Source organism: Copadichromis virginalis, linkage group LG3 (genome assembly GCF_057382275.1).
Source record: "Copadichromis virginalis isolate Kocher_CV1m ecotype Utaka linkage group LG3, C_Virginalis_male_GT1.1, whole genome shotgun sequence".
In the NCBI taxonomy this organism is placed as follows: Eukaryota; Metazoa; Chordata; class Actinopteri; order Cichliformes; family Cichlidae; genus Copadichromis; species Copadichromis virginalis.
This window is the reverse complement of record NC_140620.1, coordinates 61966960-61981526: the sequence shown is the minus strand read 5'-3', so window position 1 is coordinate 61981526 and position 14567 is coordinate 61966960. Positions and strand designations below refer to the sequence as shown.

The 14567-nt window shown below is 42.6% G+C and overlaps 2 protein-coding genes across 2 annotated transcripts in view; one reads left to right on the top strand and one right to left on the bottom strand.

Moving 5' to 3' along the window:
* Positions 1-14567, bottom strand: part of LOC146716484 (protein NLRC3-like) — a 368054-nt gene that overhangs the window by 123004 nt on the left and 230483 nt on the right. The window lies entirely within an intron of this gene.
* On the top strand, positions 5694-11872 carry LOC146716493 (mitogen-activated protein kinase kinase kinase kinase 2-like). Its single transcript, XM_085452723.1, has 9 exons — positions 5694-5721; positions 5801-5924; positions 6084-6142; positions 7646-7783; positions 7872-7943; positions 8019-8105; positions 8188-8258; positions 8362-8417; positions 10680-11872. The coding sequence occupies exons 1-9, from the start codon at positions 5694-5696 to the stop codon at positions 10765-10767; spliced, it is 723 nt and encodes a 240-aa protein (XP_085308849.1). The 3' UTR covers positions 10768-11872.

Below are 14567 nucleotides of genomic sequence, written 5' to 3'. Positions count from 1 at the left end.
TGCAGCACGTAAGATCGACAGCGCACAGTGTGCTTTGAGGTAGCAGCCAAAATGCAAGGCAAGTTTATTTATATCGCACAGTTCAACAACAAGGTGATCCCAAGTTCTTTACAGAACATTAAAAAACAAAAATGGATAAAAAGCATGATTTAAACGTGACGTGCCCGTGAGCTCCGCCGGCAGCCAGCTGTGCCAGAGTGACCGAGCCCCAGGCTGAGAGGCCAAAGGCACCCCACCCTGAAGGAGCCCGAGCGAGCCCCAGGCTCCAGGCCCCGACAAGCAGTACCTGGACGCCCATCCCCAGACACAAAGAACCACCAATGCACCGATGTCTGAAGGCGTCTGCCACTGGCAGGGGGAGTGGTGGGGGGAGATAGGCCTCCATACCTTGGAGGGCCTGAGATGTCCCCAGAGAGGTGGCGTCTGATACCCGACCTGACATATGGACACAGACAAACAGGCACACACAGATACAAACATCCATTCCCACCCTCATGCTCTCATATGCAATTACTCAGCAGCAGGTAAGCGCATAGCCCCTCCTGGTACCCCTCAATGTCTACGTGTATTTAAAATTGAGAGGTGGGCAACGGCGCCAGGGGTGAGGTTGTACACCCTGATGTGATTCTGATCTTGGAAACATTAAAGACATTCATAGCCAGACTGCTGACTTTGTGTTTTTATTCAGTCGCCTAACAGAAGTGCAGTGAGAAACGATTTACCCCATCCTGATTTCTTAGCTATTTGCATATTTGCCACACTTACGTGTTTCAGATCGTGAAGCAAATTTTTATGATAGATAAAGATGACCAGAGTCAGCATAAAATAAAGCTTTTACATGTATTGCTGGGAGGTCGGCAGCTCCCTCCACTGCTTGGCCCTCTGTGAAAAACAACTGGGATCCAGCTTCCCTGTGATGCTGAATTATATAAGTGGACAAAAATAAATAGATAGAAGGATGGATGATTGTATTTTGTGTACAATCGTTGAAGTGTAAAAAGGGTTGGCCCTCCGTGGTGCCCTAAGCAAAGTTTGATTTTTGGGGCCCTTTAATAGTGCCAATAATAGTGATTAATGATCACCTACTATAAATGTATTTCATTTTCTAATGTTGATGTTGTTGTAATCCACAGTGAAAAATGTCATAAAAACAGATAACAAATTTGCAACTTTCATGAAAAATGTTTTCATTAATATTTAAAAAAAAAAAAAAAAAACACCTCCCCCTGCTGGCCACACAGAGAAACAATAGATAAAACCTGAGAGCTGCACAGTTGCAGCAGTGTGGTTTACGTCATTCTGTTGTCAGCCTGTTTTACACATCGGTGGTTTCTTATTGACGTGTAAAAAGATCTGAAATCGTAGTAAATTCAGCTGCTATTGTGGGCTGCGGATGATTTACACTTAACATTTTAATAACTGGGTATTGAATGTCAGAGGCCCAATGTTCCCTCTAATTTTTCACGTGTCTGAGCGAACACACAAACTCCCTGAGCGGTTCCTTGGACCACTGTGAGCGACAGCAGACGTGTGCACTGTGGTCACACCGGCATCGAATCCATCCAAGTTTCATGGTTTATTAAAATAATCAAATTACAGCGTTTACATTTATGTTAGACTACTTTTAATGAACTGCTTCAGCCCATTTACAATGAAAATGTAAAAGAAATCTTGTTCATGACCTGTGTAGTATGTTAACACTATTGGAAGTACAAATAACTTGAACTCCAATTTAGAAAACACAACTTTTTTTTTTTATAAAGCTCTGACTTGTATTATGAGTCCGTGGTCTGGGAGAGAGTCTGTAACTCTCTGTCTCCAAAATACTGTATATAATGACCAAAGCTGGGAAATTAATCAATCAATCAGTCTTTATTTATAAAGCACTTTTCATACAAAAAAAGTAGCACAAAGTGCTTTACATGGTTAAAAGCACCCCACCCCGCCCTCCAACTAACCCCCCACACTCTCATTAACATAAACAATCATGAATGCACCCATATCCCCCCCCCAGCCAGGCTGAGAGGACCCCCAGAGCCCCAGCAGCCACGGTCGATCACAGCCCCGGTGCAGAGAAACACTGAAGATATGTCACAATAGGATATATACAGGGTAAAAAGATAAAGTAAATAAGAACGGGATACAATAGAAATAGTAAGAAGATAAAAAATGAGTAAGAATAAAATCAATAAATATTAGGTAAAACCTAAATTAATAAATAGAATAACAGGATAGAATAAATAAGCATAAAATAAATAAACGTTAGGTGAAAGATAAATTAAAAAGGTGGTCTTGAGCCTGTTCTTAAAAACATGTACGTTCTCTGCGGCCCTGAGCTCCTCCGGCAGGCTGTTCCACAGACGAGGACCATACCACTGAAAAGCTGCCTCTCCGTGAGTATGTGTGCTGTCTTTGGGAACAGTCAAAAGGCCAGTACCAGAGGACCTCAAGGTCCGCGAGGGTTCATATGGTAAAAGCAGATCTGAGAGATAAGACGGCCCAAATCAAATTCAAATTCAAATTTTATTTTTCACGCACACAGTCATACACAGTACGATATGCAGTGAAATGCTTGGACAACTGCTCGTGACCTAAAGAAAAAAAAAAAGGAAATAAATAGGAAATAAATAGGAAAAATTAAAAAGGGTAAATTTAACTAGGAGGGAATAAGATATAAATTAAGGTTAAAAATGAAATAACTGTACAACACAAATTAGAATGAAGGGTAAATTTAACTGGGAGAATAAGATAAAATATATAAATTAAAGTTGAAAATAAAATAACTGTACAACAAAATACACAATATAGAACTATATAAGAATGTATGAAGAAATATAAATAAATAAATATATACACAATAACAGCAGCTGTACAAGTATTAACTGGAAATGAAGAATATAGTGACCAGTGTTGTGCAATCCACATTATGTCTTGTGCAGTGCAAATATGCTTAAAGTGATTTAAGTGATGAAGTGAAAACAATGTCCAGAAAGTCCAGTGTGTGTGTAAGAACCATATGTGTGGGTCAGTACTGTGTGGTGTGTGATTGAGAGACCGTATCGCCTGCGGGAAGAAGCTCCTCCTCAGTCTCTCTGTGTTGGTCTTCAGGGAGCGGAATCGCTTTCCTGACCTCAGCAGAGAGAACAGTCTGTTGTTGGGATGGCTGAGGTCCTTCACGATCTTCCTGGCCTTGGTCCAGCACCGCCTGCTGTAGATTGAGTGCAGGTCAGGGAGCTCGGAGCGGATGGTGCGCTCAGCTGACCGCACAACCCTCTGTAGAGCTCGTCTGTCCTGCATGGTGCTGTTCCCGAACCAGGTTAAGATGTTTCCCGTCAGGATGCTCTCTATGGTGCACGAGTAAAAGTTCCTGAGCACCTTGGAGGGCAGTTGGAAGTCTCTCAAGCGTCTGAGGTGGTAGAGACGCTGTCGGGCCTTTTCACCACGGTGTTGATGTGACAGGACCATGACAGGTCCAGCGTGATGTGAACTCCGAGGTATTTGAAGCTGTCCACTCTCTCCACTGGGCACTCGTTGATGACGGGGGTCTGGTAGTTCCTCTCCTGCTTAGTGCTGAAGTCCACTATCAGCTCCTTTGTCTTACTGACGTTTAGAAGGCGGTTGTTCCTCTGGCACCAGTTCTCCAGATTCCTAATCTCCTTCAGGTAGGCCGTCTCGTTGTTATCAGAGATCAGGCCCACCACGACGGTGTCGTCAGCAAACTTGATGATGGTGGTGGAGCTGGTAGTGGCCACACAGTCATATGTGTACAAAGAGTACAGCAGGGGGCTCAGAACACACCCCTGGGGGGCTCCAGTGCTGAGAGTGGTGGAGGCTGAGACATGTCCGCCCATCCTTACTGCCTGTGGTCTGCCAGTTAGGAAGTTGGAGATCCACAGACACATAGATGAGCTGAGTCCCAGATGCTCCAGCTTGGTGGTGAGTGTGGAGGGAATTATGGTATTAAATGCAGAGCTGTAGTCTATGAAGAGCATTTTAACATAATTCCCCCTTCTAGTGTCCAAGTGAGTGAGTGATGTGTGGAGGAGATGAGAGATGGCATCGTCTGTGGAACGATTTGGACGGTAAGCGAACTGTAGTGGGTCCAGTGTGTCTGGTAGTGAAGAAATGATGAAGTCTCTGACCAGGCGTTCAAAGCACTTCATCACTACTGAGGTGAGGGCTACAGGGCGATAGTCATTGAGAGAAGCAGACCATTAAGACATTTAAAAACCAATAAAAGAACTTTAAAATCGATCCTGAAATACACGGGGAGCCAATGCAGCGATTCTAAAACCGGTGTACTGTGGGCCCACCCTCTGGTCTTCGTCAGCACACGAGCTGCAGTTTTGTAAAAGTTGTAAGGGTGATATATTCTTTTTGGGGAGACCAGAGAGCAGGGCGTTACAGCAATCAATGCGACTGGTAATAAAAGCATGCATCAACATATATAGCTGAATTTTTTTAATATTTTGTACACAATAACAGAATAATTTCAGAAAAACACAAAATGACTGGTGTCAATATTATTTGCCCCACAAAAAAGGTCGAATATAAAACAATATTGCAAATATTGCACAGTTGAAAAAAAAAAAGCACTACAGCTCAGTTGTTCCCGCCATCCTTTGTCCTCCTGTTTCCCCTCCCTCTCCCCTCCAACGATGAGTTTGATGGTGTTACGGATTCAAATATTGGGGATGGATACAAGAGGAAAAACCACAATAACAACACTGGTCCGACCGGGTTGAGTCAAACGATGATTTTAATGATCACACGCGTGGGAGATGGACACCGTACGCAGACAGCATCAGATCTCAAAATGGTGGAGCATTGATCAAACTCTTATAGCCTCTGGTGCCTCCACCTTATCATAAAAGCCTAAACATTCACATGCTTTCTCTCACACGGCGCCTAAGCTACGACCTTGGCTCCCTGTTTATCTGCTCCTGCTGAGATGGGGCAGAAAACTCCAGCATGTTCTGTTCTCTTCTAATCAGACAAATAAGGCGATGACTTTCTGCGAACAGTATTTCTTATAACTCAGCAGTATAATGCATCATGAAACAATATCATTCATTCACAATAAATCAGCAGTCTAATGTAATGCAAATCAGTTTAACAAATGCAATAGTTATCACCTTCTTCTAATTCAGGAGAATAATGCAAACTAAAACTACATAATAATTCACAATCTTCAATTAGGGGTCTAACGTGGCATAAAATAATATTATAATACCACACTGGCAAACTTCTCCCAATGTTTCCACTGAAGGGGTTGAAAGTTAAAAAGCGCCGAAGGTTAAGTTAGGTTTGGAGTAAATCATGGATGTGCGCACGTGTTTGTGTGCAGCTTGTAGTGCAAACGTGCGTGCAGAATTCATGCAGACATGTGTAACTGGTCGTTTTGAGGTAGAAAAGAGTGATGCGCGGTCAAGCTGGTAGTTGAAAGTGTCAGTCAGAGTAGAAGAGCATTGTGTAAAAATGCAAGTAATAACAAAAAAGTGCAAGTCATTAATCGCATCACCCTGAAAAACCTGAGTAAGGAGTGCAGCTCCTGATGAAAGGAGGAGCACTGAAAACCAGGAAATGATGTTTCTGGAACAGTCTGATGACTGAAGCTGGATGTTTGAAGTCTCAGTGAACTGCTTGTCTTTTCCCCACAGCTCCTCCCTCAGCGATGTATATGGCTATATGTTATGAACAATGTGCTGATGTCCGTATCAGGTAACAAACAGCGTGACACAAACGGAGAACATTGTGTCCACTCGATAATATGCTGCTCTAAAAAGGCTCCATCCTGCAGGCAAGTCGGCCCAGCTTTACTCGCACAGCCTGCCAGCTCTGTTTGAACAGAAAGGACATCTGCACAAGAAACACAGCAGCCTGTCGCTCAGCACCAACCGCCTCACTGAGCGGATCAGTCTCAGGTACGACACGCCATCACAGATGCAGGGAAACAGGAGCTGTAGGTGCAGCAGTGTTAATAATGTCATGTATGATGCTACCACTTGATTTTGAGGAAGGAGGATACTGTAAACCCAATTTTGTCTGCTTGTTCTGACCTGGATATTCTCTGTTGGCCACAGAAAGTTTACCATATCTGTAAAGATTCCTGACACTAAAGGTTGTAGGAGGTGCAGTGTAGGTAAGCAATGCCGAGTTACTCTGGTCAGTCTGTTTGTTCACGGAGAACAACTGCAGACACTTAGTCCTGCTCTCTCTGTTTCAGCAAGAAACCCATACACAGATAGTACATATCTGTGCGGGGCTGTCCCATCTGGCCTGGTTTTACTCTTGTGGTATGAGCCTCTTCAAAAGTTCATGCATCTAAAGGTTTGTACAGATATGTCGAACTTGCCACCTGAATAAATGTCTTCCTTTCTAACTCTAACCCTATTTCCACAATGCAAACCAGCCATTAGACCTGGATTACATAAAAGTAGACAGACAGCATATCAAAATCTGAAGCTGAAGAATGTAATTGATTTTTTTTAATAACATATGCATACTTTTTATTCAAGCCCAACAAGATTTTAGAGACTAAATAAAAGAAACGTTGTATAAACGCCGTCCAAAAACACCAACAGCACCTTCTCTGGGTCCAAGCTCGTGTAACTGAATGGTTACCATGTGTTTTCTGTGCTACAGGAACAGTGTTATCAGCACACAGTTCAACGCCAGCATGCACCATTAGATCACATAGCACAGATAATTGACAGTTTTTTTGTGAATGTCTCGCACATTTCATAACGATAATGTATGTACTGTGAGAACAGAGCTCTGTGTTAAGCCTGTCTGCAGTCCTAACACAGTGCTGCTTGGAGAAACACGCCTGTGTCACAACATTATGGAAAAGTGGCATCAGTCCAAAGACGTGCAGTTAGGGGATGGATGGATGGATGGATGGATGGATGGACGGATGGACGGGTGGATGGATGGATGGATGGACGGATGGATGGATGGACGGGTGGATGGATGGATGGATGGATGGACGGATGGACGGGTGGATGGATGGATGGATGGACGGGTGGATGGATGGATGGATGGATGGATGGATGGATGGATGGATGGAAGGATGGATCGACGGGTGGATGGATGGATGGATGGACGGGTGGATGGATGGATGGACGGCTGGATGGATGGATGGATGGATGGATGGATGGATGGATGGATGGAGGGAGGGATGGGTGGGTGGATGGATGGATGGACGGATGGGTGGACGGGTGGATGGACGGATGGACGGGTGGATGGATGGATGGATGGATGGATGGATGGACGGACGGACGGACGGATGGATGGATGGATGGATGGATGGGTGGGTGGATGTTTGGACGAACAGATGGACGGGTGGATGGATGGATGGATGGATGGATGGATGGATGGATGGATGGATGGACGGCTGGACGGATGGACGGGTGGATGGATGGATGGATGGATGGATGGATGGGTGGGTGGATGGATGGATGGATGGATGGGTGGATGGCATCGGTTTATCTTTAATCTCAAGATTTAATAATCATACAAGAATTCTGTTGTGCTGTTTTTGACGGTTGTATGAACAGGTTCAGCTCAGGTTTAACAAGCATCACTTAACCATCCATGAGAATTTATTTAGTTTTTTTTGTTTTCCTTGGTGACTGTTTCACAGCAACTCGCCATCAGACTCCCAGATTCTCTTCTCAGCTGTGTGTTGGAGTGAGAGACTGTAGTAATGATAAACCACCAACCGGCCAACAGCTCAGGTTTGATATTATAGAGCTGAACGGCGCTCCTGTTCCAGTGCCAGGTAGGATCGTTTCTGCGTGTCTCTGCTGACTTCCTGAAGCTTCAAGCTTCAACTTGTTGCAACAAGCTTCCTTCTTTCCGTGCATCAGGAGATAGTGGAGCACTCAGAGTCGTGCAGGTAACCCAGCTGGACCGAGACACTGTTCTCATCACCTTGGAAAGTAAGTCCCCTCGCATATTGTGAATCCTTCAAATGTCTTTCATGCTCATTCTCAATCTGTGTACTGTTTGGACAGGAACTGTAAAGATCGTGAACCTGCAAGGACTTCCATCCAGACAGCTGGCTGCAGAAATAGTCTTTGACTTCCCCATTGAAACACTAGGTAGAAATGATGATGTGACAAACAAAGTGAATGAGAGCTGATGTGTGTCCTGAAAGCTGAGTGACACCTCCTGTTCTGTCAGTCTGCTTGCAGGATAGTGTGCTGGCGTTCTGGAAGCATGGCCTCAAAGGGAGGAGTTTCCATTCAGATGAGGTGATGAACTAGTAAATTCATCCAACGTTGGCTGAGCTCGTATCATGTGCTTATCATATTAGTTCTAAGTCATTACACATGTGAATTTTCACTTTATGTGCAGGTAACACAAGAAATTACAGATGAGAGTCGTGTGTTCAGAGTTCTGGGAACAAACAGGTATGTTAACTGTATGCTGACAAGAGCTATCAATCACTGTGAGAAACTAGTAATCCTAGTACATCAGAAGTAATCAGGATAGTATTTTTCTTGATACTATTGTTAATAGACCTGGAAGTGATTTTCAGAGTAGCATGTGGAAGTAGCATGAATACTGCTAGCATTAATGGTAGCATTAAAGCAGGAGTCACACTAGAGTGTTTGTTCTGTTGGTTACTCAGATCCAAGGATTTAGGAAATGCAGCCTATGTGTTTGCATGCAGCCCTCCAAAGAAAAACAGCCATTAAAGTTACCAACTACCGTCTACCTGACACTTTGTACAGAAAACTACTTTCCTTAGTGCTAATTTTCTTTATTCTAGTGCCAAATCACAACAATAGTCACTTCAAGACACTGTATATTTTAAGATAAAGGCCCTGCAATTATGGTGCACAAAGGTGAAAAACTCCCTTTTAGCAGGTGAAAACCTGAACCAGGCTGGGGGAGGGGCGGGCATCTGCTGCGATTGGTTGGGGGGGTGAGAGGAGGAAGACGGGACAAAGACAATCTGGGGAAGAGAGCCAGAGAATATTCTCAACTAATGATTGAATGCAGAGAGGTGTTTAAATAGATAGTGAGTGAAAAGGGCGACTGAAGAAGAAACACTTGGTGCATCACGGGAACCCGCCAGCAGCCTAGACTTAGGCTAACTAAGGGAGGATTCAGGGAAGAAAGGAAAGTTTGAAGCCTAATGTTAAAAGTAGAGAGGGTGTCTGTCTCCCAAACCCAAACTGGAAGCTGGTTCCACAGAAGTGGTGGCTGTAGTTCAGGTGGGGGAGCAGGTTACCTACTCCCCGTCTACATGCCAGATATCCTGCATGAAAGTTGCTCTTCGGGGCATCCGTCAGAGTATGAATGGGTGTGAACGGGTGAATGAGGCAAGCTTTGAGTGCTCAGAGTAGAAAACCACTATATAAGAACCGGTCCATTTACCATTTACCAAGAGGGGCCTGGAAACCGAAGGGTCTGGCTCCCATTTTACTTTTAAATACTTGGAACGAAGTGCTCTAATGGGGTGATATGGTACTATAAGGTCATTAAGATAAGACAGGGGCTGATTATTCAAAACCTTTTATGTGAGGATTTTGAATCTTTTATTCTGGATAAAACAGGGAGCCAATAAATGTTCTGTTTCTAGTCCCTGTCAGGACTCTCGCTGCAGCATGTTGCTCAGAGCAGTCTGGAATTGATTTTTGACTAAATAATTAAAACTAATAATAATATATTACTATATTATATTACTAACAAATCCAGGACACCCCTGTTGATCCAGCAGCTCTTAATGAAGTTTGTAATAAGAATCGTGGTGAGTTCATTAGAAATATTTCACTTTTCTTTTTTAAATCAGTCATTACTGGAATCATCTGAAGTGCAAAAACAGTGGGATTATATATGAGAAGGACGGACTCAAAGACTGTCGTGTATCACATATGTATTACATCGATGTCCAAAATCAATGCATCATTAATGAAACTGAAACAAAAGTACTGAATTTCATGTGGAAGACCAAACCTCAGCATTCAGGAAAGTCTTATACAGGAGCAAAGATAATGGACGTTACCCGGAGTTTTCCACTGTGAAACCAGGAATAACAGCTTAAAAATGTTTCTGTGATCTAAATCATTGTCAGCCTGGCAGGCAAATAGCGTGGACACCAAAGTTTGTGAACGTGATAACCTGAGAACAAAGACATGTAGGATTTTAAATCGGTACCATAGGTGTGTCTACTGGGAGGCTGAGGCTTAGCGCTGCTGGCTGCCAGTACTAAGTATTATTATACAACCCTTATTTTAGTTGATCTTATCTTCTTTCCTTGTGTTTCAGTTAGTTTTTACTCAAACTGGGTGTAGAAGGAATCCCTGCAAAGGTTTCTTTTTCTTCTGTGTTATGTTTTATGTATTTCTCAGCTCTTTGCTTCCTTTTTTCTACTTTAAACTTGTTTGTATGCTGGTGTGTAAATGTTCACACTTATCATAAAGTTTAAAAAAGTAGTAGGCGTGGTGATGAGCAGGAACAGGAGTAAAACTCCAGTAAGTGTACCAGTACTGTACCAGTGTGTAGCATTAAAGTCAAACTACAGTGGTTGTAGTATCAGTAGAGTAGTGTTAGTACTAGAGGTGGGAGGAGTAGAAGCAGGTGGAGGCACTGGCTTTAGGTTAGTACTGCCTTTCTCTGGTTCTCCTTTACAACTCATCTCCTTCTCATTTGCTGACAATGTGCAGAGACATCATCCTTCAGAGCACACCGACTGATGACCCGTCAGCACTGAGCAGCCTGTACATCCTGACAGGACACGAAAGCAGCTACTGAGAGAGGACACGGGGCTCATTCGACGGTGTTACCAAAGAAAAGCACAGCCTGTCTGTAACTGTGGGGTGGAAACGATGCTCTGTTTCACTGAGGCTGTGCCAGGAAACGGTTCAATGCTGGGAATGACAAATGTTAGGAAGGTATCCTGCTAACTGTCCAGCCTTCACCTGTACACAAGACACCTGTCAAGGTCCTCGCTGGGGTTATAGTTGATAAAGCTTTCTAGCTTTTCTTGTCTATTCAGCTTACCTGCTTAAATCAGACCTTTCTGTTAAAGCTAATGCAGACTCCACTGATCCGCCCGCTCAGTGTGGACGGGAGAATAACCTGAACATGGCCTCTGGGACATCATCATACTGATGTTATGAAGCGCTCAGTCAGGTTTTCTTCTTGATCAGACTGAGGGGCAGACTGAGTGTGTTTTGGTGCCTCAACATTCAGTCATATTCTGTAAAGCCATTTTCTGTCTGCATGCTGCACATAAACTCTTTGGACCAGAGTGCTGTGACACCTACACCTTACACCTGCAGGAGCTGCTCGGCCATAGAAAGCTGCTCTGTGAAGTGCACGGCTTTTTTGCCAGTGTTGATTTTATGGGTTTAATGTAATAACTAATTTTTCACATCATCGTCTGAGTCGTAATCCCAACGAGGAAACCTGGAATGTAAAACTTGATGGACGCTCCAGCTGAAGAGTGAAGTGTCAGACTTTTAATGGATCTTTCAAGCATTAGCGTACTTACAATGGCAGAAACAGTGCCACGTCTAAAGCATAGGAGCCATCTTCATCTCATTCTTCCCATTTCATGCAAGTTTCTTCTCATCCTCAGATGGACAGAATTTGGTTTGCTGACTTCATTCAGTCACACCATACTAGAGCATAAAAAGTGGAAATAAACTGGTCAGTAAGAAAGTGTGATGCTTGAAAGTATAGCGTAAGGACAGCAGCAGCACTGCATTTACAGCTGATATGATGACTTCAGCATCTTTAAAGAACTGTGAAGGAATTATCAGTGCTAACACAACCTTAAGCACGTGATGTGACCGTATACACTGCTTACACTTTCAGTATCCTTACTTAAAGAGAACATCTCAGAAAAAAGTACAGTTAGAAAGAAGCTTTGAGAACAAGGCAGTGTTATTGTATGCTAACCACCGTGGTGGTGTAGCTTGTCCTGATAAAAAGTGAATGTGGTCACATTATACTTGTTAACTAAAATGAAAAAATAAAATAATTCCACTACATGGGTAAAGATATTTATGATATTTATGGAAAGGATACTATAAAAGTAACACTGGCCTTTCCATGAGAGAAACTTGAAGTACAGTATGCATGTTGAGATTAATGTTTGTTTAATATGTTTTTGCTACTATGTGAAGATGTGATGTTATTAACAACACAGAATAGACAGAAATAAAGATTTTCATATCTCTTGGAGTTTTATGAAGAGTTTGTTGGGTTGTTCTTCTTTGAATGTGTGGATCGATGCTTCTGCGATTTATATCTTAATCCTTCAATTTGTAAAAAACATTTTGAATTCCGTTTGAGAAGATAAATGAAGGTTCTTGCGTTCAAGTGGAGGCTCTAGCAGACTGAGAAAGTAACTGCATAACTGGTTAAAGGAGCTTGTAAAGAAAAGCGTCTGGACTTCTTTAAGTTACTTGAAGACGTTTCACCTCTCATCCGAGAAGCTTCTTCAGTTCTAAGGTCAAATGGTGGAGAGTCCCAGATAACTGCATAACTATGTTATTCCTGCACCCATAGCAGCAAGTAAGTGAAGGCAGTGATGAGGGCTGATGAGTTCTCAGATCACTCAGTCAGTCTCTGAGCGTCACCTTTATTGTGATCGCGCACTTTAAGCTTTCATGCCTGTATTTTTGCACAATTGTGATAATACTGTATTGAAAGAAATCTGTGCACAGACGAACATGGGGTGGCTTTGCTCAGGTAGTAGAGGAAGGTGCTTCAATCCCCGTCTGCATGCCAAATATCCCTGGGCAAGATACCAACCCAGAGTTGCTCTCCGAATGTGTGTGAACATTACACAGAAAGTGCTTACAGAGAAAAGTGCTTGCGTACACCTGAATGAGGCAAGTTCTTTAAAGTGCTTTGAGTACTATATAAGAACCAGTCCATTTACATCGCCAAAGCACTCAATACTCTCTTTACGAAGTTCTCTGTAGTTTGTTTCTCCAGCACCATATTTGACCGCGGTCAAGTGAGCCCTCACTTACGACGACACAGTCAAGCCAGCCGCACCTAAAATGTTGTTGCACTATTCTTATGCATATTACGGTACGGGTGCCGACTGGCTTAGAAATGCAGTCTTTTGTGTCCTGACCAGAGATGGGCAGTAACGCGTTACTTGTAATCCGATTACTTTTTTCAAGTAACAAGTAAAGTAAGGGATTACTATTGCAAAAACGATAATTAGATTACCGTTACTTTCCCGTAGGAACGCTGTGTTACTAAAACAGTGATTTTTTTGCGAGAATGTCTCATGACAGTGACGTAAGCAAGTGCAACGTCCGTGACAACAGCTGTGTGCAGATCAACAATGGATAATATATCGAGTGCGGGAGAGAATATGAGCGTGCAGCGTTTAAAGCGTGGAAGTACTGACCTTACTTTGAGTTTGATTCCATAAAAAGTGACAAAAACATTAGTGTCCGTTGTGCGTGGGAAGAAAACTTCTTTTTACGGCGAAAAAACCCCCTAAACTTCCAAGCAAGCACCGAGTGCGCTACGACGTAATGGGAAAGTCACAGAGAAACTCGCGGATTCTTCAACTGACCGCGGCACACCTGCACCAGGGTAAACCTCCGCCTACCCTACTCCTGCTTTACAGGTGAAAATAGAGCCAAAGGACCGCTAGTCTTTGATTTTATTTATTTTCTGCTGTGTTTTACTTGCATCTATTTGAAAGAGTGAGTGTAAACACAAAAAAATATTTTATTTTATGTGCTGGAATGGGCAGAAAATAAGTTTAAATATTAAACAAATTTCTTCCAGTCAGAGAATGTTACATATAATTCAATTTTTGCTTGATGCATAAAGTTAAAAGATTAAAACTAATTAAACAAGTTTTAAAAAGAGAGACTTTTCCATTTGATTACATTTTATATGATGAATTATGCAGAAAAAGTAGAATTGGGCTGAAAGATCTATCGCTTTATCACCTATTCAGGTTGTAAATCGTGTTTTTTAAAAGTAACTAAGTAATTAATTACTTTTGAAAATAAGTAATCAGTGAAGTAACAGGATTACTTTTTGGGGGAAGTAATCAGTAATTAGTTACTGATTACTTTTTTCAAGTAACTTGACCAACTCTGGTCCTGACACTATTGTACTTCACAATCCACTCCCAGTTTTGGTTCATCTCCACTTTTCCACTTTTTCCACTCCACCCTGTGATCCACAGCCCAAATTACTGTACGATTCAGAGAAAATTAACAGTAAAATTTACCCAATTTACTGTACTGTACTCTATATTTTCTCATATTTGAGCTCAGATTACAGGAAAACTGTAAGAGGTGACACTGATATCTCACTAGATTCTGACTCTGGGTGACCCCCACACACCCAAGATTACTGTACGGTTTCTGAGATTGCTTTGTTAACCCTCTCAAGGCAGGCATTGCAGATATGCAACAGTTAAAAGCTAACAACCTGATCACCCCACATACATATTTCATGAGTTTTTTACTCAGAAGTACCACTGCAGGTATTCTTTTGTGCATTAGCAACAAAAACTTAATTTGAGCCTGAGAGGGTTAAGCATGAGTATGACAAAGGCTAAG